The 22783-nt window shown below is 45.2% G+C and overlaps 2 protein-coding genes across 3 annotated transcripts in view; both read left to right on the top strand.

Annotated features, from left to right (window-relative positions):
* GMPS (guanine monophosphate synthase) overlaps nt 1–8813 on the top strand; it is a 31323-nt gene extending 22510 nt beyond the window's left edge. The window contains exons 13-16 of the mRNA XM_074834393.1: nt 330–445; nt 2137–2267; nt 3845–4017; nt 5550–8813. Coding sequence (XP_074690494.1) covers nt 330–445; nt 2137–2267; nt 3845–4017; nt 5550–5651 — 522 coding nt within the window. The 3' untranslated portion in view covers nt 5652–8813. The remainder of the gene's footprint in view (nt 1–329; nt 446–2136; nt 2268–3844; nt 4018–5549) is intronic.
* A 1195-nt stretch (nt 8814–10008) lies between these two features.
* The window catches only part of KCNAB1 (potassium voltage-gated channel subfamily A regulatory beta subunit 1), an 80948-nt gene continuing 68173 nt past the window's right edge, over nt 10009–22783 (top strand). The window contains exons 1-2 of one of the 2 annotated variants that reach the window (XM_074834389.1): nt 10009–10035; nt 18889–19808. In XM_074834389.1, coding sequence (XP_074690490.1) covers nt 19537–19808 — 272 coding nt within the window. In that variant the 5' untranslated portion in view covers nt 10009–10035; nt 18889–19536. Of the gene's footprint in view, nt 10036–18740; nt 19809–22783 lie in introns of those variants that run through there. The other variant, XM_074834388.1, reaches the window with a different exon arrangement.

The following is a 22783-nucleotide window of genomic DNA, read 5'->3' as shown; positions in this document are numbered from 1 at the left end:
ATGAGCAGATTTCTACGCTCCATCACAGGCTTTCTTCAGATGGTGCTGTCAGAATAACAATACACAGCCAATCCCTATGCTCAGGTCACCTTACATGAATCTTTCCATCCTGAACATTTTGTACACTCTTGTTAGCTCACAACACAAATACAATTCTGTATTTTCTCATTCACTTGGTATCTCTCAGCGTATTGATTTCACCAGCTGAGTGTCTGCTAACTGTTGACACAAAGTATGGTCCTGTAATCTAGAGGATGAACGGGAAAGTATTGTGAACTATTTTGGCAGCAAACTTCATGTCCATTTATTTACCTTTTTTTAATTTATAGGGTGACTGCCGTTCATATAGCTATGTTTGTGGGATCTCTAGTAAAGATGCTCCTCACTGGGAGTCTCTTATGTTTCTTGCCAGGCTCATACCACGCATGTGCCACAACATAAACAGGTAAGTATTTTGGACTATCTTTATTTCTAATGATCCTCTTAATATATATGGAATTTTAGCTTGCACAAGCATTCTCCTGTTTAATCTATGGTAGAATTTTTTTATATGTTGGACGAGTGTATCATACAGAGGTTACAAATGCACAATAAATCAAAACATAGGTTTATTTCTGGAATTACTAGCTTGAAAAAGAAATTGATAGCCTATCTACTAATTTTTTTAAGCACTTGGTTAGACAACATTCAGTGTACTTTATGCAAAATCTTTTTTGAAAGATTCCAAGCCTGCTGATGAGTTCTGGTGTACTTCTGATGAGTTCTGCAGTACTTCTTTGCTTTGTGTCAAAAACGGAATTTACATGGGACTGTCAGTTCTAGTGGCGCATAGGAAAGCTCCAAAGCTGGGCAGTTTAATCTTAATTGAGCTCTCTTGTGAGTATGCATTTTCTAGCTACTCGATTCCGTAACTCTTCTAGAAGCTGAAGTTGCTTAGATATTAAATCAGTTCTGCATAATGCATATCCTCCTTGCCTGGCTGCAGACTTCCTGATGAAACTGCTTCTAATTGCTTATAGCAAAACTTAATTTTGTCACATAAGTGACACCTACTTAAAGATCTTGAATTGCAAGGTACTTCTTTAAACTAAACGCAGAGGGAACAAAAGAAGGCAGAAAACCAGGACTGCATGTGCAATTTCAAAGTATGTGCTGGATTTACAGCATTGGTGTCGTCTTTAAGCTCTTTTGGATTTAATACTACTCTCCTGAATATACCACATCTCTGGGGGTTCTGCTGTACCAGGGTGTGTTTTCAGAATCTTTCATTGCTGTTTCTAGGGACACTGAAGTTGGCAGTTTGAGGAGTGGTGCACTGAAATAGTTGGTCTTCTGCCCAGTTATGCTTGCAGGCTTTATATTGCAAACAAAAATACAGAGTGTAAAGATTGCCTCTTTTTCTGCTTTGGGTTTTAGACAAGTATTCTTGGTTTGTATCTACAAACTCAGATAACTTGTGTGAATATGTTGTAGTAAATCCTTGTATGAGGCCAGTCAGAAAATATTACGCTTTGCTTTTTGTTCTGCAACATATAAAACGTGAGTGAAATTAAAAAGATAAAGCTGGGGTGACTGTTTTGAATTCAGAAGACATTTTATTACAAATGTAGTTATGTAGATTTTTAAATAGCGGTGTCAGTGCCCTGTGCTGAAAACACAGCTATTCCTTTAACAATAAGGTTTACTATTTAATGCTATCTTTGGTGGTTTCCTATTAGGAGAGAAGATAGAAATTGTAAGCACTTATTAAGTAGCTTTCTTAGAATAATCTTAACTTTTACTGACATCAAAGTAAAATTGAAAAAAACACCCTTTGTGATACTGCTGAGTTAGTATTTCTGGGTTTTTTTCTAAGGATTATTCTCTTAAGTAATACTGGGGCTATTGCTAGTCTCTAGCAAACCAAAGTAAATTCGTATGTCTGATTTCCAAAGCTAGTGTGCATGCCGTGTTTATAGAATATTCGCACAAACTTCTGTTAAGCTCTAGTTAGCAGCTAAGGAGCAAAATCAAATCTTATGCTTTTTTCCCCTGTTCTGTTTTCTCACAGCAATGTTAAAGATGCAGTCTTTAGGGAATCCGTTTTATTCTATGTTAGCAAGATGTTTTGGCTTACATTTCCATCCTGTTTTCCAGAGTTGTGTACGTGTTCGGTCCACCGGTCAAAGAACCTCCTACAGACGTCACCCCCACTTTCCTGACAACAGGAGTCCTCAGCACTTTACGTCAAGCTGATTTTGAGGCTCACAATATTCTCAGGGAGTCTGGTAGGTATTTTGCCTCGGCCCAGGGATTAGACTTTTGTGTCAAGATTCCTGCAAACCTGACTGGGGATAGTTAGAGTGGTACTGTCAAAATCTACAAGCTTCTCAAATATCTGCAAAAAAAGTGATAAATTAATGGGATGAAAGGCAAGAGCCGTTTCTGCAAGTTGTAGAAGCTGGTAGCTAAAGGATGGCAATTGCTGGCCTTTCTGATAGCAGAATTCATTTTAGGGGATTTTTTGGGATTGTGGCTTGCCTCTGACACATCACAAAGCTTGGAGGTGTGGTGCTTCACTGCAGTGCAAACTTCTGCAAAAAGTACTGTTAGCCAGCTGAAAGTCAACCGAATTACTTCTCTTTGCTGATGATCTCAGTCATCAGTATTTACCTGAAGTAAATAAACTGTGTAAAGAAACTTGGCATAGTTTCTAAATCATGGTTTTTTTGTGGAAAGAAGGGAGCCTAAATGCTAAGTTTCATGACCATTAGGTCATGGTGCTCACTACCTGGGATGGCTTCATAGTTCTTAAAGTAAAAACTGTATTTGAAAACCCAATGACTTCAGGCTAGCAGATGGTAATACTTCAAACCCTCAACATCCAGGGAGCTTTTGGTACCCTGTGATATGGCACATATCTAGGAATATAGTAGTTCTGAGGTTCAGTTATTTTTATTTTTTTACTTAATTACATTTGAAGATGCGATACATGTGGGAAGCAGTTCATCAGGCTTGTCTGTATTTTGTATAGATCAAATTACAAAGGATATCTCTTTTTGAAAATACATGCTCTGTTTGCAAAGCTGTCTTACCATAATTTATATAAAAATAGCCTCAAAAGGCTGAGGATAACACTTACAATTGTGTTTGTAAAACTGTAGATGTGTCTCGCTAACTTTTGGTGACACTCGGCTTTGTGTGAATGAATCACTCCCAAAAATAAGACTTGAGTTACTTAGTGAAAAAGACTCTTTGTACCAGTAGCTCAAGCGGGTGCAAGCAGAGAGTGAGAGCCTGCATCGGTGTTAGACTGGCTCTGCAGGCTGCCACACACCTGAACCTCAAACCTTTAGATCATTTAAACACTGAAATGAGGGGATCTGTGTATTGGCTTTCAGAAGGTCATATTAAAAAAAAAAAAAGTGAGATGATTGTCTGGAGTTACCTATCAACCACCAGCAACAGGGATAGTTAAGAGCTTTCTCTTAAATATGTCAGAGATACTTGTGAATGGCTCTTTATTGGGCTTGATACGGGAACAGATAAAACCCCACGGTTACGTTATGTGGGAAGGAAAGTAGATCTTAAATTGCATTCACAGTGAATTACAGGGATAACAGAGCCCAGCTGGTTGTGTTCTGCATGCCTGCAAATGCTGAAGATCATCTCAGGTGGCAGTTTGCATAGTTTTAGTGTATGCACTGCTGAGATCTTCTGGGGTGTGGTAGCAGTAGTGGAGATCCCAGACGATGTAAATGTGGCTCCTAATATGTAGTTTGAAGTACATGTGGGAGATGCTGTAAAATTTCTATCACCTGTCTTTAAACCAAATTAATGCCTTTTGTACTACTGTTTTCTGAAGGTTATGCCGGAAAAATTAGCCAGATGCCAATAATACTGACACCGTTGCATTTTGATCGGGACCCCCTACAGAAACAACCTTCCTGTCAAAGATCTGTGGTTATTCGAACTTTTATTACAAGTGATTTTATGACTGGTATTGCAGCGACTCCTGGTAATGAGGTGCCGGAAGAGGTAATATGGGTTTTCAAGTTCCTTTTCAACATGAGCTAGTATTGTAGATGACTCATTTTGACTTTCTTCCCTTGATCACTTGCCTTGACTTTGATTTTGTTGCGACTTTCTTGTCTCTTTCATTATATTCATTAGGAAGAATATGATGGTGTTTTGGGAAAAATCTGTAAGAAAATGAGAAGCTGGCCAATGGGTATGGCAAACTTAAAGGCTTTCCAGTAGAGCTGAGCCAAAACACCATCAATTAAAAAAGAAAGAATACCCCAACCATTCCTGAGATTTTGAAATTAATTTTTTGTATTAGTAATTGGGAATGTCCTGACTTATAGATTTGCTCTTGATTGCCACTTCTGATTGTACTGGAACCTGTTGTTTAACTTCTCAAAGTGTGCTGTACTAAAAGCATTTAGGAGTTGAGTTCAGGCATATTCTTCTGGGAAACTTTATCTGTGTCCAGTTTCAAGTACTTGTCTCCCTGGGAATGCAGTGTAAATGAAGAACAGGATTGACTTTTTTTTAAACATACTTTAAAAGCATATAGACATTGTTTAGTAATTGTGTGTAACTGAAATCTTCTACTTTAAGGCAGCCTCTAGCCATTTAAAAAGAAAGGATTCAGTGTTAAGTTACCATGTAAACTATTCCGTTATATAAAATGACGATTCATTTGACTGTGAAGTTTGTGTTTAAAAACAAACTTAAAAACAACCATAAAACCCACACCCAAACAAAAACCCCCCACATTATTCAAAATGTAAAATGGTCGCTTAAAGCTAGGTGGTAATGTGGTAACAAAATAGTAGAGTGTGGAAAAGACCTGTATTTATGGGGAAAATAGCTGATGAAAAGTTTTCTGTGTTTTTCCATGGAGAGCAATGCATTGTTTAATTTATGCTGGCACTATAAAACAGAATGTCATCTAAGTGGCAGTGTTGCTAACTGTGGGATTTTTAAGGAACCTGAACTTCTAAGGATCAGCAAATTCTCATTTGGAATACTTTTGCTAGCGTGAACTGATTGTGAACTCTGGAAAATAACTCTCAATGGAAACTCTTTTCTTCGGGTGCCTCTTTCTGTTTTTTGTTTGTTTTTTTTTTCTCTTACCTTTAGAGCTCCTTTTTTTGTTTTGAAAGGGGTTTTGCTCAGACTGTTGCTTTGGGTTTGATGGTTCAGCTGGAGATGATGGTCTGAGAAAAGTCTGAAAATGATCGATAGTAACACATAACCACGTGTGCTCCTGCTGAACTTTCAAGAAATAGTTTTGAAGCTGAAGAGCTGCTGCCTTGAGGGAAGTGTGCTGTGATCGACACCCTGGTTTATTATCAGTGCCAAAAATCAGCAAGTTCCATGAAGCTAGAGGTTTTGAGTTGATTTTATTTCTTAATTGGTGGTAATACGCTATAGGCTCTTTCTCTCTTGTGTAATTAGTGTTAACAAAGTTTTCCTTTTTTAAGGTTTTCTTGGGTAGTTTTCATCAGGTCTGTTATACATGCTTTCTTCTGATGTGTTCTATTTTTTTCTCTCTACAATAGGTTGTGTTAAAAATGGTGGCGGAGATTAAGAAGATTCCTGGCATTTCTCGGGTGATGTATGACTTGACATCAAAGCCACCAGGAACTACGGAGTGGGAGTAATTAACTTTTTTTCTATTAAAGTACTGTGTGCAGTCTAAATCATATCAGAAACCATTCCCAGTGTTGACATGCAGTACTGTGAAAGAGTGACTGGAGCTGCTACATCGCATCAGATTCCTCTCCTGGAGCATAAACCTGCAGTTAAGAGCTGTGCTGGGGATGACTAAGTGGGGCTGAGGATTTGTACGGGTAAATAATCATGGCAGTGTTGCCGGTGCGCAGACAGATTCCTATTGCTTTTGCCTTTGTCTTACCGATTCTTCCTGTTTCCATGTGTTTTATTGTTAACTGTAAATGTCTCTTTGTTTTTGTACACTGTGTGAGAAGAGACAGTTTATTTACTTCTACCAAAAGCATTGTTACAGCCTAAAAATGTAAAATGAATTCTTTGTGACCAACTGCTTTTGAACGGATTTATTATAAATAAATATTTTGCCAAATGGAGTAGTGGGTACTGTTGAGCTGTGGAATTACCGTGTATCTGTTGTAGACTGTTTAGCCTGTTCTATATTGTTTGACGTGTCAGCCCATGGCAATAACGTTGAGCTCCAAAAGAGCAATGCTAAAATATTGCGAAATTACCTCTGTCTGTCTCTTCTGTACTCGCTCCCTCTTGCATCGCTCGGTAGCTGTGCGTGTTGGTAACAGGTGTGTATCCACCAGCTCATCTTTAGTATACACTTACTGCATGTCTGCATATGTCAAATTCCAGGCAGTGAGGTGTCTCTGTGTGCTTCTGGGGACTCTGACAGAAGCGTAAAAATGGGAGAGCAGTGTGGAAAGCTGTGGCACCGGGGCTACTGGGTCTGTAAACCCTGTTTCTGTCCTCCGACGCTTGCGCAACAGTCCACAGCCTGCTGCTGATGTGCTTTCCTGATACTTGATGACAGTTTATTTTCTATGCGTTTGCTTTTACAGGAATATTTTTTTTTGTATGTATTGTACTTAGCTTGATCTTTACGATCATTATAGTTGTTAGTGTGGAGTCATGGTATTGGAGGTGACTTACCCAATCCATGTAGATCCCTTCGTCATTCATATTCTGCTGTTTATGTAGTTACGTAAGCAATAATTTGAGAGATGGTTACTTTGGACACCTGTACTTTTCCTGATGTATTGAGGCAAAGCTATTTCCATCCACCTGAGAATTTTGAGCATGTCCTGTGATTGCTGTCTGTGGAAGTAACAGTTAAATTCTGACCTGAGCAGCGTGCTGGGTGCCTGCTGGGTACCTCCATCGGTGGAACCCCAATGTGTATTCAGGCTCATCCCTCTTATCCCTTTGTTTTAATTTAAGCAGCTGCATTTCATTCAGCTGCCAGATTACCATAGTATTATGGGGTAAAATACTTGGTTTAAACTGTTCAATAACGAGTATTTCATGGCTGTAGCTACTTATATTTCCATTTGCATAGATTTGTGAACTGGAATAACTGTTGAAAGTGTTTGTTCTATGTTCTCTTGATTGCACACATTTTCCTGTTGTTCTTACATTTCCTGCCTACACATTATGGTAATTTAGTTTAATTTCTGCTTATAGGAAATGGCTAACTTGTGTAAATTTATTCTTTTGCCTGTGTCATTGAGTGGTGGTTTTTCACTCGGGGGAGGAGATGGTGTGTTACAGCTCACTGACCCCTCTGAGGGCAGGGGCGTGGGGGAACACTGCCTCCCCCTCGCAGCCCCGCTCCCGGCAGCTTTTTTAGTGATCTTAATCGATATCTCGGTTGCACCCTTTATAGAATGGGGGGAGTAATTCTCACCCACATCTGCCATACCCTCTTTGAGCCCTTTGGATGAGCTTTTTGTGATGTAAGTGAAGTATTAGCAATACAAATGTTCTTTTGTTACTGGACTGTGATCTGTAAGAGCTGTTGGTCAGAAACACTGTAAATCGGTGTTTGCTGTGGCAGAATCTGTTATAGCATGGGTTCTGTTGAAAACAAATTTTCTTTGTAGCTTATCTCAAAAGAAAGCTCCCTAATGAATTGATGGCCTTAGAGTACATTTTAACTTTTTGTTAGAAGAAGCTGAGGATAGTTGTTTTCATTACTGTCTTGGTGTCTCAGCTGTAAAGGGTGCAATGACAAGAAATGAATCTTTTTGGTGTGACGCAGAAATCCTTCAGCCTTTTAAAGCTACGGCAGTTGTTGCTTATTGTAAGTAGGCTCGCTCTTGCTGCTGCTGCTGCCACCACTTTGTGTTGCCTTGACAGCAAACAGGCAAAAGAGGAGGAATTAGTAAAATGTAATGCAAAGACTATAGAGCACCTCTTAAACCCAAACCTTTCTCAGTTTTGACTGAGACACTTAGTTGGTCTCCGTGTAAATAAATCTGCAGTGTATAGTCCCATAGTTATGGTGTAACTCACAAGAAGACTTGGGTGGCGCCAGTGGTGCCCGTTGGCTGGGGGTTACAGTAACTGTTGTACCTCTGGACCACAAACTTGCCACCTACCTGGACAGAAATCTTTTCTTCACTGCATGCTGCACACTTTGGAAGTCCTTCTTGGAGTTGTATCTTAACTACAGGCGTGATGTATACCTGTGTGCTGCGTGTGTACTACAGTTTGACATCCACTTTTACCATCTTTTAATCACCTGGGTTGCTATCATGTCTAATGAAATGGAGCTCGATAGCAATTCCTGTGCTCTTTAGGAACATACTTTGGTTTGGGATTTTTTTTTTTAAAGCCAGAAGATTGAGTATTGAAAATTTTAGGCATAAACTATTGCACTATAAGCAAAATGTCTTATTGAAATGAAATTTGTATCCTTAGCTCTCTTTCCCCTGTTTGACACCTGTGCCATGCATTGTAGACGTGGTGGGTTGTTCTTAGGAAGGTTGGTGTTATCATCCCAGCGGTTCTTGAGCGTTTTTATGGAATCCATGTGTATCAGACAGCCAGAAGTGGAGAGAAACATAATACTCTGTTCACATTTCTTAAAAAATTATATTTAGCACCTAGTTTACAAACTAATAACTGTAGCTGCCCTGTACAATTGTTCACCTCGAGTCTTCAGTAAAACATGTCAGCAGTTAGAGGAATTTGTATTGGGGGCATTCCCCATCATTCTCAATTTTTAACATTTTTCTGCTTGTGAAATGATAAAGTACTGTGAGCCTTAATTTTTATCCACAAATAAAAATATTATGTTTGAACATCGGTGTGGCTTATTTTTTAGGGCTTACACATAGAAACTACATTATAAAGGGACTGTCTGGTTTGGGTTGAAAAAGCTGTTTTGTGGCAGTCGTGCTTTCTGGCTGCAGATCTTCCTGGGGTGGGGATATGTCCCTGCTGGGGCAGGGCTGTCCCTCGCCATGTCACAGCACGGGACACCCCGCTGCAGAGTCACGGGCTACTCTGATATTTACCCCATGTGTGCTTTTGTACCGTGATACGCTATGGCAAATGTAACTTCTTCCTAAAAGGGTGTATAGAGCCTTTTCTAGGTTGATTTAATTAAAACCGAGCCTCTTCTCGTTTAATTACCCTAACCTGGTGATGGCCACACAGACTAGGACGGGCTGCTCTGTCCCTTGGGGTGCCGGTGGTGGGTCTGCAGCATCCTCACGGGAAACTCCTCCAGCACCTCATTGCGTTGGGGTTGCAGTTGGGTGGTGGCAGAGCTCTGCTGCTGGCATTTAATTGTTTTTACCGGTAGGTCACAATTTCCAGTCCAAATGCAAATTTTCTCTTTAAAAAGGCAGCTGAGATTGTACTTCAGAACAAAACTTCGCGTGCGGTCGTAAGCTGCCATCGTCTGCAGGAGAGAATGTGAGTGGGCACTGGTCATTTATCTTGCTTAAAGGTTCTTTCTTGCAGTGCACAAGCTACACTCTGTAATCAAAGGGAAACTGCTGTGATTTTGGTATAAATGATTTGGCCTCCAGTGCTGCTGTGATTTCAGTGTAAATGATTTGACTTCGAGCGTGGAGGTTCAGGCTCCGTGGGCAGAGCCTGTGCTTGGGCTGTGCTGGGGGTTTGATCGAGCCCCTGCTTATGATCTGCTCCCTGATCTGTGATGTAAATATAAACCCTTATCCCCCAGAGAGTGTGGTAGCAAGTTGTTCTCACCCAGATGCCCCGGCAGTATTTCTGAGTGGTGGCAGCCCTCTGCTCCCTCTCCTGCTGTGCCTGGGCAGCTGGAGCTGCAGCAGTCGCCCCACGCTTGGGACCCACATACCTCACAGAGACTGCAGGGTTTGCTTTTTTTGGAGGGAATGTCTTCCTGTAGGGAGTCTGCAAAACAAATGTCTCATTTTGCATGTTTTTCCTCCATAGCTCAGGAGTGATGGAGACTGGGCCAAAACCTTCTGTGCATTTTCCAGCCTTCCAGGAGAATGTTAAAGGATTTCACAGAGTGGCAGCGGGTCCAAGGTAAGGGGGGGGGTGTGTGCAAGCCTTGACTGAGCATCTCCCCAAAGTGGGATCTGGGGGTGCAGCTGGGGTGGTTTTGAGTGAGGCAAGGGCCATGCAGTTGGGCTTGCTGGGCAGCCCGGGGCTCTGGCTGGCAGGGAGCAGGGATGCTCCTCGGGTCTCTGCCCCCAGAACATCCCCCCAGCTCTGAGTGCAGCCCCACATCCACCCAGAGAGTGTGAGGTGCTTGGGGTCCGCGTTGCAGGAACAAACAAGTTGGTGGGAGCAACCCTGCACAGTGTGAAACCAGCAGGGGAAAGAACAGGTGCAAAAATGAAGCCAGAATGTTTTTCACAAGATGGTAATTTTCTGCTAAAGCTTTTTCAGAAAATTCACAATTTGAAAAGGAATTTGTATTACTGGATTTCTTTCTGTTGCAGATTTGGAGCAAGTTTGTTTACCTTTTCAGCACATTGTTCCTGTAATCCTGCACACTGCAGCATGGAACCCTCTATGTCATGTTGGAGTTTCCCCTGGTTTCATTTCCTTGGTTAAAAATACTTAAATCAGTTTTCTATTGATGTTGATTCAGTTAAGGTACTTTAAATAGCAGAGCACCTATTTCGGGGGCTGCTGCTCTTGCCCTGTGCTGGCTTTATCCAAAGGCATCCTTATTCTATCTCTTTTGCTTCACCTTAGTCCAGTGACAATCTTTCTAATAGAATAAAAAAACTTCTAGCTTAAGACGTTTCTACTGCATTTTACAGTGAACACAGCTCCAAAGCAAGGTTTATAACTCTGAATTTGGGGCTGGCTCAGTGGCTGTGCGGTGCCGGCTGCGCTCGCTGTGGGGCTGCTCTTGCTCTGGCGTATTTCCTCGCCCAATTAGAAGCAGATTGCGAAGAGGCTGTTGTGCAATGATGTAATAGCTCTTTGCAGCTGACTTTAATGAGATTTGGGCCATTAACTCATTTGGCTGACTTGTAAATCATAGAATGGTTTGGGTTGGAAGGGACCTTAAAGCTCATCTAGTTCCAACCCCCCTGCCCCGGGCAGGGACACCTTCCTCTAGCCCAGGTTGACCAAAGCCCCGTCCAACCTGGCCTTGAACCCTTCCAGGGAGGTGGAAAAAAAATGTGAAGAAAGCCATGAGTAAAGTGGGATCGTGAAGCTCAGTGTCACAGCTAGACCATTTCCATGTCTCTACCTAAAGATCAGACCAAGTCTCTTGCGACTCTTCCTTCTCAGATTTAATTTCCCGTTGAATTACTTGCATCTTATCACAGAGGAGAACTTGAGGCAAAATGCTGTAGCTGTCCCAAGGATAACTGCTTCTGTGGAAGTGCAGTGCCAGGAGGTGAACTGCATCTCATCAAGGGGAGTGGATTATTTCTGTTTCTTTAATTGCCTGAACATGAGCTGCAGAAAACTGAACCAGTGCCGTAACTTAATTACTTTACAAAATGGAATAGCTTTAACGTTTTTTTGAATGAATTGGCTGGCTTTTGCACTATTGATTCCTTCACCGTTTTGCTCGTGCTGGTTGTGAAGATCGCAAAGGCAGTCAAAGGTGACATCCTGAACTCAGAAAGGTCAGGCAAGTGAAAAAACACCCAGACAAACCCACCCCAAAGTGGGGTGCATAACCGCACGCAGAAATGTCGATTTTGTTCCTGTAAGCATCACAGAGGAACCAGGTGTCCAGTGGGAATTCTGTTAGTGAGGGAATTAATGGTAGTGAGGGGATAAAAACCCCAGCAACAACCCCCTCGGTGCCACAGGGCTCACTGGGACTGTCGTCCCCGCCCCGGCTCTGGGTGTGGGGGCAATCTGCCCGCTCCTTTGGAGAGCTGCAGTGCCGGCAGAGCCGCCGAGGCTCCGCTGGGGAGCCCAGACATGGAGCAGCTGGGATGGGATATTTCTCTTGCCCTAATCCTATCGCTGCTTGTCTCTAGAGAAGCAAATCCCAGCAGCGGTGGGCGACGGGGCTGGAACGGGAGGTCCTTACCAGGGTCCGCACTTCCCACGTCCCCAGCCTCGCTGCCAGCAGCTTCAGAGGAAGGGTTGTAGGTTTTTAGCACGAGGGAGCGGGGAATGATACAAATAATTCCATTTCCAGCGGTTGGTTTAGCTGTGGGGAGGCAGGGCACGATTTTGGTGCTTCCCACATCACCATCGCAAGCCGTGACTACGTGGGGCTCTGCCAGCGCCCTCGCTTCGGGCTTGTTAGCGGCACGTTGTGCCCCGTCACTCCCACTGATTCCTTTTTTATGGATGTAAGTGATTTAAATGTGTGCTCCAGAGCACCCTTAGAGCTGGGATATTTTTCTTGTTGATCATTCCCCAGAGTGGTTTGGGATACAAAGGCCAATATAAAGCTGCTTGCAGGATTTCTTCCTTTTTTAATGTTTATTTTTAGGGTGAAAAAAACATGGAAAAATGTTCTGGGGTAAGTGTAAGCTTCGTGGACAGCCTGAGTTTGGATCGTGTGTTAATTACAGAGAAATGTTAATTAAAGGGAAACAGTTTCTGCTCCTTGCAGGGTCTGGTAGCAGGTGACAGAGCTGTTGGGGCTGTGCCTGGTGTGGGATTGGGGACTGTCCCTCACATCCACGTCCCATGGGCTGCCCCGGGCCGAGCCCCTGGCCCTGCGGCTCCCTGGGGGGTTCAGACTCACCCTCTTTGCAGAAAAGGCTGTTTGCCCAACAGATTTCTGCACACACTTTCCTTAATGAAGAAGAAATAATTCAATGCTGCCATGCATAATTTAGTGCTCTCTGACGTGGGCTTGCGGGGACCGTGACCCAGCCATGGTCACCAGAGTCCTGGCACCGTTATTTCCCCAGTGGAAACCTGTGATGCTGCAGGGGAAAGGGAGGCTCAATGTGTTTCTGTGCCGTGACCTCCTGGTCCTGCAGCTCTGCCCCAGGTGGTGCTTGGCTCTTCTTCATGGCAGGTTTTACGCCCAGGACTTACGTTCTTGTGCAGCTTTTATCCTTTAAGGTGTACCCAAGTGATTCAGTGCTGCAGTTTGCTCCATGGGTTAATTTTGTTATTGTTTGTGATGTCACTTCTAAGTGCTCAGCTTATCTTTTCATGTCTACTCTGGCTGGGGCTTGCCCAGCTGTCCCAGTTTCTTGGCTTGGAGGTGGGATGCTACTCAGGACATTGGGAATGCAGCGGGAATCAGTGGATTTTTAGAGGGAAAAAAAATGAGGTTTCCTTGATGATTGCTGCCCCGTGAGGGCTGTGAAGAGATGTCCTGTGGAGCTCCAGCCAGTCTCGGCAGCAGAGCTCAGCGGTGGAGCAGGACTGAAGCAAACGCTGTACCTGTGCACGAAGGAGCTCCGCTCTGCGCTGGATCTTGCAGGGGAGCGGGGGGAATGTCCCTGCTGTGCAGAGCGGGGTGGCTGCCGAGCGGGGACCCAGTGCCACACGCAGCCGGGTTTGAAGGTGGCTGAGTCAGGGTTTGGATTCAGGACGATCTTTTGTGCTTTGCGGAGCCGGCGGTTTATTTTTAGTCGCTTCTGTAGCGCCGATTGCCATGGTAACGCAACGGCATCGCACAGGTTCTCCGATGGGTGTGCGGGTTGTGCTGCTCCGGCAGCACCGCACCAGGAGGAGCAGGCGTGGGGACAGGGCTCCTGGCCACGGTTTTTGGGGGGCAGGTGACAGCTCGATGTCTCACATCTGGTCCATCCCATGGATTAGGCTTACAGGCCGAGCTGGGGCTCGCTGCCACCCCCAGCTAGGGCTCTGCACCTCTGGAAACCAAACAACAATCCTGCAAGCACACAAACCCATCCGGGAAGAATTTTAAATGCATCCTTGGAGCATTAAAGCTGCTCAGCAGGGAATGAACCGCTCAAAACCTCGTTGACTAAAGCGGATCAGCCTTTTTGTCTGAAATTTATGCAGAAAAGTAAAGAACAAGGTGGGTGGTTCTGCACCTTTTCATACTGTTTGAAAGCAGATGCTGAACAATCGGGGGATCGTCAGGCTGCAAAGGCTGGTGCACGTGTCCAAGAGCAGAGCCAGGCACGACCTCCCTCGCCTGCCTGCCCTGGGCAGCTGCTCGCCTCCAGAAAGGTCTGAACACCCAAATTCCCCTTGACCTTGGAAAATCTTCCCTTTCCTAATCATGGATTGTTTGATCACTAGTTGCTCTCGGTGCAATTCAGGGCAAACCCAGAAAAGCTGCTTGTCAGTGATCTCACTGAAAACTCAGCAAGGAGAAAAAAACATGTTCATGAACATACTCAGGAGTTTTTCTTTTTGCTTGGGTGTGATAGGAGTGGTATTTGGCTCCAAGATTACAGCTAAAAATTATTTGAGAAGATAAAAGGCTGAAGAAAGCCCACTTCCACTTCAGTTTTTCACTTTCAGCAGATTAACTCACTTGAAGCTGAATGCGATCCTGTGCTCCGAGCTCCCTTACACCCTTCAAGGAGGCAGCTGGGAGCTTTCCAAGGGGCTGCCTTTGGGATTTATGGAGCGTGCTGGAACATGCAAGTGTTCCACCTCCATTTCATGAAGAAATACAGCACTTTTTACCCTCTGCCACTTTTAATCGCAGTGGGCTTTCAATCAGATGTAATAAATCTGGAAGGAACAGCACACTGGCAATACAGCAGCAAATTGCAAGTGGCTGTAGTTGCCCACGGGCTGGCTGAGACACCGTCCCCGGGTGAGAGGGGGCACAGTGACAGCCAGGGCGGGCTTTTGTGCTCCCTGCCGGGGGAGGGCTGGATATGTGGAAATAAAACACTGATTTCTGGTGTATTGGATGTTGAGATTTCTCTTTAAAAGCTGAAATATATCGATATATCTCACTCTTGGTTATCCAACGCTCCTCGTGGGCAAAAGGCTGGAGGGGGAGTGTGTGCTGCAACGCTGCTGGCTTATAAATGTATTTCACACTACTGTTGGGCGCTCCTGTGCTGATTATTTAGTTGTGGGATTTTTTTGGGGGGGGGCGGTGTTGACCAGCAGAGGAGGATAAGCTGCAGAGCTAGCATAGGTGAGGAACCAGAGTGCTGAGGGGGGAGCCAAGGAACAGTTTTAAAAACTAAATGAAGCCTGCTGCAGATATATAGCAGTTCTTAAACATCATTTTGGACCCGTTCTTTGTTTCCCAGGTCATGCTTGCTTGCTGTGAAGAGAAGAATGAATGGAGGGAGGGCTGCTCCTCCATCCCACGAGAGCCGACGGGACGCCAGATCCCTTTCCAGCTTATTCCAAGAAAATGAAAACAGCAGGGAACACCCGACCTGCCGCAGTGAATTTTTTGGAGAGCTTGCCTGTATTTGGAAGCACGCTGAAGGGGCCGATTTGGGATCCTTCCCCTCGTGTTGAGGGCTGCTGGTACTGAGCACGGCGTGGGGGCTGCTGCCATGCGCTCCCAGAAGCGGAGAAACGTGAAGGTGGATCAGGAGGGGAGCTCAGAGGTGCCCCTCGGGCTCCCGTGGCAGGGAGTTGAGGCTCTCCCGGCACCCTCCTGTGCATAAGTCACTACATTTAAATGCTGTCAGAGCAGGGTGAACCACTTAAAACCAATTAAGTACCTTAATGGATCTTTCCCTGATGGGGTTTCAATTACCTTAAGTAGAAGACAGTACGGAGCAGGAGTGCCGTTAGCCTAAAGGCAATCGTTTAGACTCTTGCTAATTGGATCATGCATTTGAAAATTACTGTGCTCCTACGGGATGAAATCTATATGGTTACTTAGATATCACTTACAGATATTTTCCGACTCAATCTGTACCTGTGGAAGATTTGCATTTTTCTGCTTGAAAACTTCTAAATGGGACGTTCCTGCTGCTAATTTATCCTCCTTGAGATGAGCAATATCTGTGTATGCAAATAGATTTCAGACGTGTGTATACATAGCTGAAAAAATTTGGGCAACACTTATTAAGAGGCTCATATGGAATCTGAAAAGCTGGGATGGATTTTAAGATAACTTTAAAAGAGGGTGAACTTTAAAGGAGTTTTAGTGGATCAGAATTTGCATCCTGTGTTCCTTTAGTTTGGAATCGGGCAAAATAAATTTGTTGTGAAGAAGATCAGGACAGAATTTCCTTGCGTAATGTTGTGAGGCACTTGTTGACCAGCGCACAGATTTAACTGAAGTGCACATCCTGATAGAAAACTGCTTAGGAGATTTTAAAAAAACTTAAAAAAAAACCTTTAAAAATGCACACTGTGTGAGGTGTACTAATTCATCATGGGATCCCGATGATTTTCTGAGCAGAAAACACCTACTGGAGGCTTTAGAAACGCTTCTCTTATTTACATCTGAAAAATAGGAGGTTTGATAATAAAACGGTGTTTGAGCCAGAGGAAAATGTATTAAACCCATTTAATGGGTGGCGAGGTGGGGTATTACGGGAATATTCTGGTGACATGAGCAATATTGTTTGTTTTTTTTAATGGCTGTTCTGTACCTCTGCACTGCTTGTTACTGCTGTAACCTCCCTCCGTTCCACACAGCTCGGGATTGTGCGTTTAATACAGATAAGTGCAGGGGCACGTCGCTGGGCGGCGGAGAGATTAACCCACCCGTGTGGGCTGGGGGGCTGCTGGGGCAAAGAGGGGCTCGGCAGGAACCCAGCTGAGCCCCGGGGCCACTGGCCAGGACCTGCCGGGCTGGGGGGGAGCAGGAGAATGGCACGGAGGGGGTTTCTGTATCATGTGTCCAACTCCAGGGACAGCAGCTGGAATAAGAATCAAATTTTATAAAGTGGTTTAAGAAATTTTTCAAAGCCTGGAGTATTAATAATAAGTTTTAAGTTTTAATAAGTTGCAAGCGCGGAGCTCATAAGCATGTTTTTATACATTTATACAGTGTATAAATAAGTTAGAAGTAATTATAATCAGAACAGCTTATTACTTTAACCAACGATTGTCTAGAAAAAGCAATCTAAAAGGACGGCGGTGCCCCCAGCCCTAAGCAGGGATCAGTTTGAAGCTTCACTCGCTCGAGCACTGCACCCCGGTCCTGCACCCCCAGCCCCCACAGTGGGTGTGGGGTGAGGCATCCCCCCGGGTGCTGCCTTCTCCCCTCTTTCCCTGCTCCAGAGAGGGGGAGCTCACAGAAAACGGGTTAGTGAGGAATCACCAGCCCTGATCCGGAAAATGACTCGTCTTGGCCTGGCAGTGTTCATGAGTGGGCTGTTGGGTGTTAGTACCGAAGCGGATGAGGGTTTCTGAGCGAGATGCTGCAGGGCCAGGGGCTCGTCCTCCCCCAGGAGAAGCCCCCCTGAGCAAGGCTGGCTGGCCGTGCTCTGGTCACCCTCACCCGGCGAGCTGGCCAGGAAGACGAGTATTTCAATACAGCCGCAGAAATGCTGTATCAATATTTAAAGCCAGCTAGCTAGCTTTGCTTTCAGGAAAGCAATCTTTCTGCATTTTTTATAAGGTGAGCCAGGGTCTCCTTACCTGCCAGAAGATATAATCCTCCAAGAGACAATATCTGATAGCTTACCTACCTAAATGAGACATTACGGGAACATCTCCCCTCACAATAGCCTGCTGTATGACCAACAATGCTCCATTTAGAGAGGAACTAATTGTCAGCATCTGCTTTTAATTTAGTTTACTTTTAAGGTGACTGATACCTTGTAAGGTCTTTGGGAACAACAGGGTGTTTCTGTGGTTAAGGAAATGTTAAACATGGAAGGCTGAGTAAGCACAATGGGCCTTTTATACAACTGTTTAAGAACTTTATTTTGCTTTTGTTAGCCAACTTCCAAGTGAAAGAACTTGCAGAGTCTTATAAGGCTTGAGACTACGTATCTGTAAAATAAGTGTGTGTTACTTCAGCTGCTCAGGGTTGATTTAAAGGCTTCTGGAGTTGCTGGAAACCTTTTCCTTTTTGGGAAGTGCTAGAAAGCTTAATGACAAATGAGGTAACATTTTAGGAAAGGCACAGAACTAGAATTTGGTAACAAGTCAAATTTGGATAATTTTTCTAGAGTTTTGCAAAATTTCCAAAGAACATTTTAGTGCCATCTCTGCTAAATAGGTCAGATAACACTAGTTTCTGTGGAAGGTACATTTTACAGGGCTTCTTTCCAAAGGGAATGGAACTGCTTTCTTAAAAAGCACCTAAAAAGGGCTAAACTGGCAGAGGCTGCCTGGGTGGCCAGAGGGACCCTGGTCCCAAAGGGGCGACGGGAGCTGGGCTGGTCCCAAAGGGGCGACGGGAGCTGGGCTGGTCCCAACTGGCTGAGAGGGACCCAGCAGCAGCCTGGGAGTGCCTGGATGGGAGAGGGGAAGGTGGTGGATCCAAACCCCCCTGGGAAGGGGCAGGTGGTAATAAGGCCACAGCTTTGGAGCTTTGAGCTGGACCTTGGGAAAAGGTTTTCCAGCTTCCCAGAGGGCTGGGGAGTCTCCAGCCTTGGAGGTCCGTAAGACTTGGGTGAGAAAACTCATCTAGGGCTGGTGACAGACCCGCTGTGAGAGGGAGATGGGGCCAAAGACCTCCAGAACTCCCTTTTCCCTGATCCCATGAAGCTCTTTGTCCAGCCCTGATCCCTCTGCAACTGCTTGCAGGTTGCCTTTCCCAGTGAGACGGACGTGTCCTCTGTGCAGGGCACAGGGGGGTGGTTACTCTTCTTTTTGATGCAATGGTTTTAAAATCCTGCTTTCCTCTTTGCCTGCCTCTCTCTCCAAACAAGGACATGTTTGTGCTTCTAAAGTGGCTGCTGTGATTAGTGCTGTAATCTCCATATCAGCTTTTACATTTCAAACCAGAGAGGGAAATTAATTCAGTTCCTGGATCCGTTCCTTTCATACATTTTTCCCCAAAACACCATTTGCTCAGCAAACAAATGAACGGGGAAAAGCCATAACTTTGTTCTCTTCTTAAAGGTGATCAAATCCCCCAATTTTTACAAATTCCTCGGAGAATGGAAGTTCTGCTGGATGGGGAGACCTGAAGAGCTGGAGCACTGCATGTGGGAGGAGGAGGAGGGTGAGGAGGAGGGATGGACTGGCCGGCTCAGCTCTAACACAGCTGGGTTGGTGAAGACACCGATGCTCCAGGGCCGCATCCGTCAGGAATCGCGCTGCAATTTGCTGGGCTGAGCCCATGTGGCTGTGGGTTTGCCATCAAGGGGAGCACACGCGTGACTTAGCTGGCTGGAGCCCTCCAATGTTTACACCTTTAGTGAGCTGGACCCTTTTTTCCACTACTATCCATCTAAATACCTTGTTTTGTACAAGTCCAGTTTAGGTGCGCAGCTTCGCAGGTGTTTATATGTTGTTTTTTAAGAACTGTCCTCCTAATTCGTTGCAAACCGAAGCCTGCTGGCAAGCGGAAGCTGCTACGGATGTTTCCATGAGAAGGTTGCAGCTCTTCTTTCTGGTTAAGCTCCGCAGACACATATCTAATTACAGCTTTGTGGCCGGGATAGGGTTATAGAGGGAGGGAAGCGCGTGCTGAAAATCAGTTTAAATGATTTGAGGGCAGCGAGTTAGTGCTGGGGGTGCTGCCTTCACACCGAGACCGGACACAAAATGCTGGCGGCACGCACAGGGACCGTGGGGAGTAAAAATGCCGAGGAAACGCTGAAGCTGAGGAAGCAGTCGGTGCTTTCCCTGGGGACCAGGGAGAGAACCCTGAAGAGCTCCTCGGAAAGCGGGAAGGAGGGCCGGGTGCGGGCCGGCCAGCCGCAGCAGCGTGCCCGACGGCTGGCTCTGCTGCGGGAGCTGGAGATGAACTGGTACCTGCGGGTCTGCGAGCTCTCCCACGAGTACACCATCGCCTACACCACCGGCATGCCCCACAGGTACGTACCCCACTCTCACAGTAGCAATCTGTACTCCAGGAAATGCTGGCGGTGGTGGTGATAATAGAGAGCTTTTAGGCTTTACAAGTCTGACTTTTCTGATGATTCGGTTTTTTGGTTTTTTTTTTTTTTTTCCTGCACCACAATGGATGTACATTAGAGCTGAAAATTCTACAAACTTGTTTCTTAGTTTCCGTACCTTCTTCGGTATAAACTACCTGTGGTTATCCAGCCTTATTTCTCATGAGTTGTTTTGTCCAAATGGCTGTAGTTTTGTTTGAATTCAGTTGAAAAGTTGCTGCTGTTGTGCAGGGGCTGTGTGCGTGACAGGAGAAAAGGGCAGGAAAGCCTTTGCTGGGTGCTGCTGGCCACGGGTGCCCCTTCCCTCCCCGGACCCAGGCAGTGGTGAACAAGCCACTTGTGAGGGGAAACCTGCAGCTGCTGAATTTCTAATTCCAGTGATCTTAAGTGTTGCAGCCTCCAGAATCTGATCTTACTCCTTAAAAAAAAAAAAAAATAAAGGGATCTCAGTATTAGTGGAAATTAGACGTGCGACTCTCTAATCTCCTGCACCCACTAAGACCCTTAATGAAATAGAAACCTAAATATGAATTGCCTGGCGTTGCTGTCTCTGTCCCGCTGTCCCCAAACAGCAGCAGCGTGGGGACAGGGCGGCCACAGTTGCTCAGGGTGGTTTCGGGGGCTGGTGGAGGGAGGACGTGGGTTTTGTTCGCCTCAAGGGACAGGGCTGCTTGCTGAAGGGGGCTTCAGCATTCTGCCCAGCTCTACACAAATGCATCAGTAACAGAGGGGATTTCAGCTGGGAAGTTGGGCAAAATCTTCCCTAATCCTAGACAGAAGGGGGATGCCTGAAGTGCCTGGCAATAACTGAGATCTTACAGGCATGCAGGGATTAGAAATTAATAAAAATGTCATTAGAATAAAAATTAGAAACAGGATAACTGAAAGAAAAACAAGATAAAACTATGAGAGGAGGAGCAAGTAGTTATTAAGTGCAGAAATGTCTAATGAGCCCAGTGAAGGAAATATGAGGGGGTCTGTAGACTAAGACTGAGCAATTTCTTGGGCACAGTGCTCATGGGCCACAGCAGCCCCTGCTCAGGCACCCATGGTCTCAAACAATGCTATAAGAGCGAAATGCTGGGGAATAACTTCTGAGAAAACTAAGTTTCTAATGGTGCTGCTGCATACAAGCCCCTAAAACTCCAAACCAGTGAAACTCTTACGTCTAAAAAATTCAGAAGAGCTCGTGGAGATATTTATTTGCTGTTAGTTCACCTTGCGTTAGAGATGAGGAGAGAGCTGGATCTGACAGGAGGTAAAACAGAAGGGGGATTTATTTTAGGAGACATGAAGAGTGAACATAAGAAGTCAGGAGTCCCAGCTGTAGACCGTGCTCAGCTAAAGCGTGTTGCTGCAGACTTGTCCGTGGCATCTGCCGCAGAGATCACAGCTACAGCCTTCGGTGTGATGCTGCTGCAAGGAAAAAACATGGTTCCTACGAGGCAGGCATGGCTGCAGCCACTGGCACATTTCCCTCCATATTGCAGAGAGCAGAGTTTGAAGGCATCGCCTGCACCCCACCGTTGGTGCTGCGGTTTGGTCACCACTGTGAGAACAGGGTCCCCGTCTTCAGGCAGCTCTATGGTGGGGACCACGGGGCTGAGGGGGCCGGGGCGGGGGAGGACAGGACCCCTTCCACTGCCCCAGCCTGGGACGTCGGGGACATGAAAGTCCATTAGTGCTGTCATGGCCTCAGTACAACAGTTACAGAGAAAGAATAACTGGGTAATCCAAATGTCCATGCCAAACGCCCCTCGGTGACATTGAATTATAATCTTTTAAAATATGTTCTAGGTTTGGGATCAGTCTTTGTTTATCTGCTTTGAAAGATTTAAGGATTAGTTGGGTTCATGATACATCCATCACTTGATTATTTAACTTATTTTTCCAATGTATTTGAGATTGAAATGACAGTCAGAAAATGGCTTGAGTTTTTAGAATAGAAGAGCCTCAGAAATCTACCTCCATGGTGTGTGTCATACATTGTCATGATTTCTTTGCTGTGGGCTGGTGCTGGATGCTGGAAGGTTGTTGTGGTCCTCCTGGATGTTAGCTTGACTGGAGGGTGCTGGATGCCCTCGGGTGCTGACTTTGGTGACGCAGTGAAACCTGTGCTGTTTCTCCCATCACCCCTCAGGGATGAAGATCCTGAGAACCAGAAACTTTTTGCTTGCTATTTAGTGGTGAAATAACTGTTGGTTTGGTACGTTTATTTTTAGGCATAGTGCTCAGACACATACCTGTGTCCTTGCCTGCTGCCCCGTGCCAAGAGGCAGCCAGTCCTGTGGAGCAGGAGGTTTTGTAGTGGCTGGTGGCATCTCAGGGGCTTTGCCCATCCACGCACGGGCTCCTGCAGGAGCACACAGCCTCCTGAAAACTGGTGCTTATTCCCTGTCCCGGCTCCGATGCCCGTAGCTCATTCCTTTCTCAAGTATTTCCCTTGTCTGTTTGGTTTTATGTTATTTTTTAATTCTTGGTGTTTGCCTGCTCCATAGCCTGTGTTTTCTTATTAATTGCCAAAGCCCCAGGAGGCTGCAGGTACTGGGCAAGTTCACAGACCAGGTAACCTGAGCTGTGAGACTTCACAAAGAACTATGAGAAAACAAAATGTTTTAATGACTTGCATAAGAGATGCTTACAGTATTCATCTGCCCAACCCTAGGCCTGAAATAAACCCTGTGAGAATATTTGTTTTACATTTATTGGCCTTGGATTGCATCCCAAACAAATATTTCTCATTATCTAAATATAAGACCTGGGAAACAGGGTCGGTTCTCTATTCCCACTGGCAGTCCTTACCCCTTGGAGTACTTGACCATTATAGGTTTCATCAGATGAACAAGATTGCTGATCTTGGCCAGAACCCATCCTGGGCATCAATTAAAATGAGC

Source organism: Strix aluco, chromosome 9 (assembly GCF_031877795.1).
Source record: "Strix aluco isolate bStrAlu1 chromosome 9, bStrAlu1.hap1, whole genome shotgun sequence".
Taxonomy (NCBI): Eukaryota; Metazoa; Chordata; class Aves; order Strigiformes; family Strigidae; genus Strix; species Strix aluco.
Note: the sequence above shows the minus strand (reverse complement) of the source record. Positions and strands in the feature narration are given on the sequence as shown.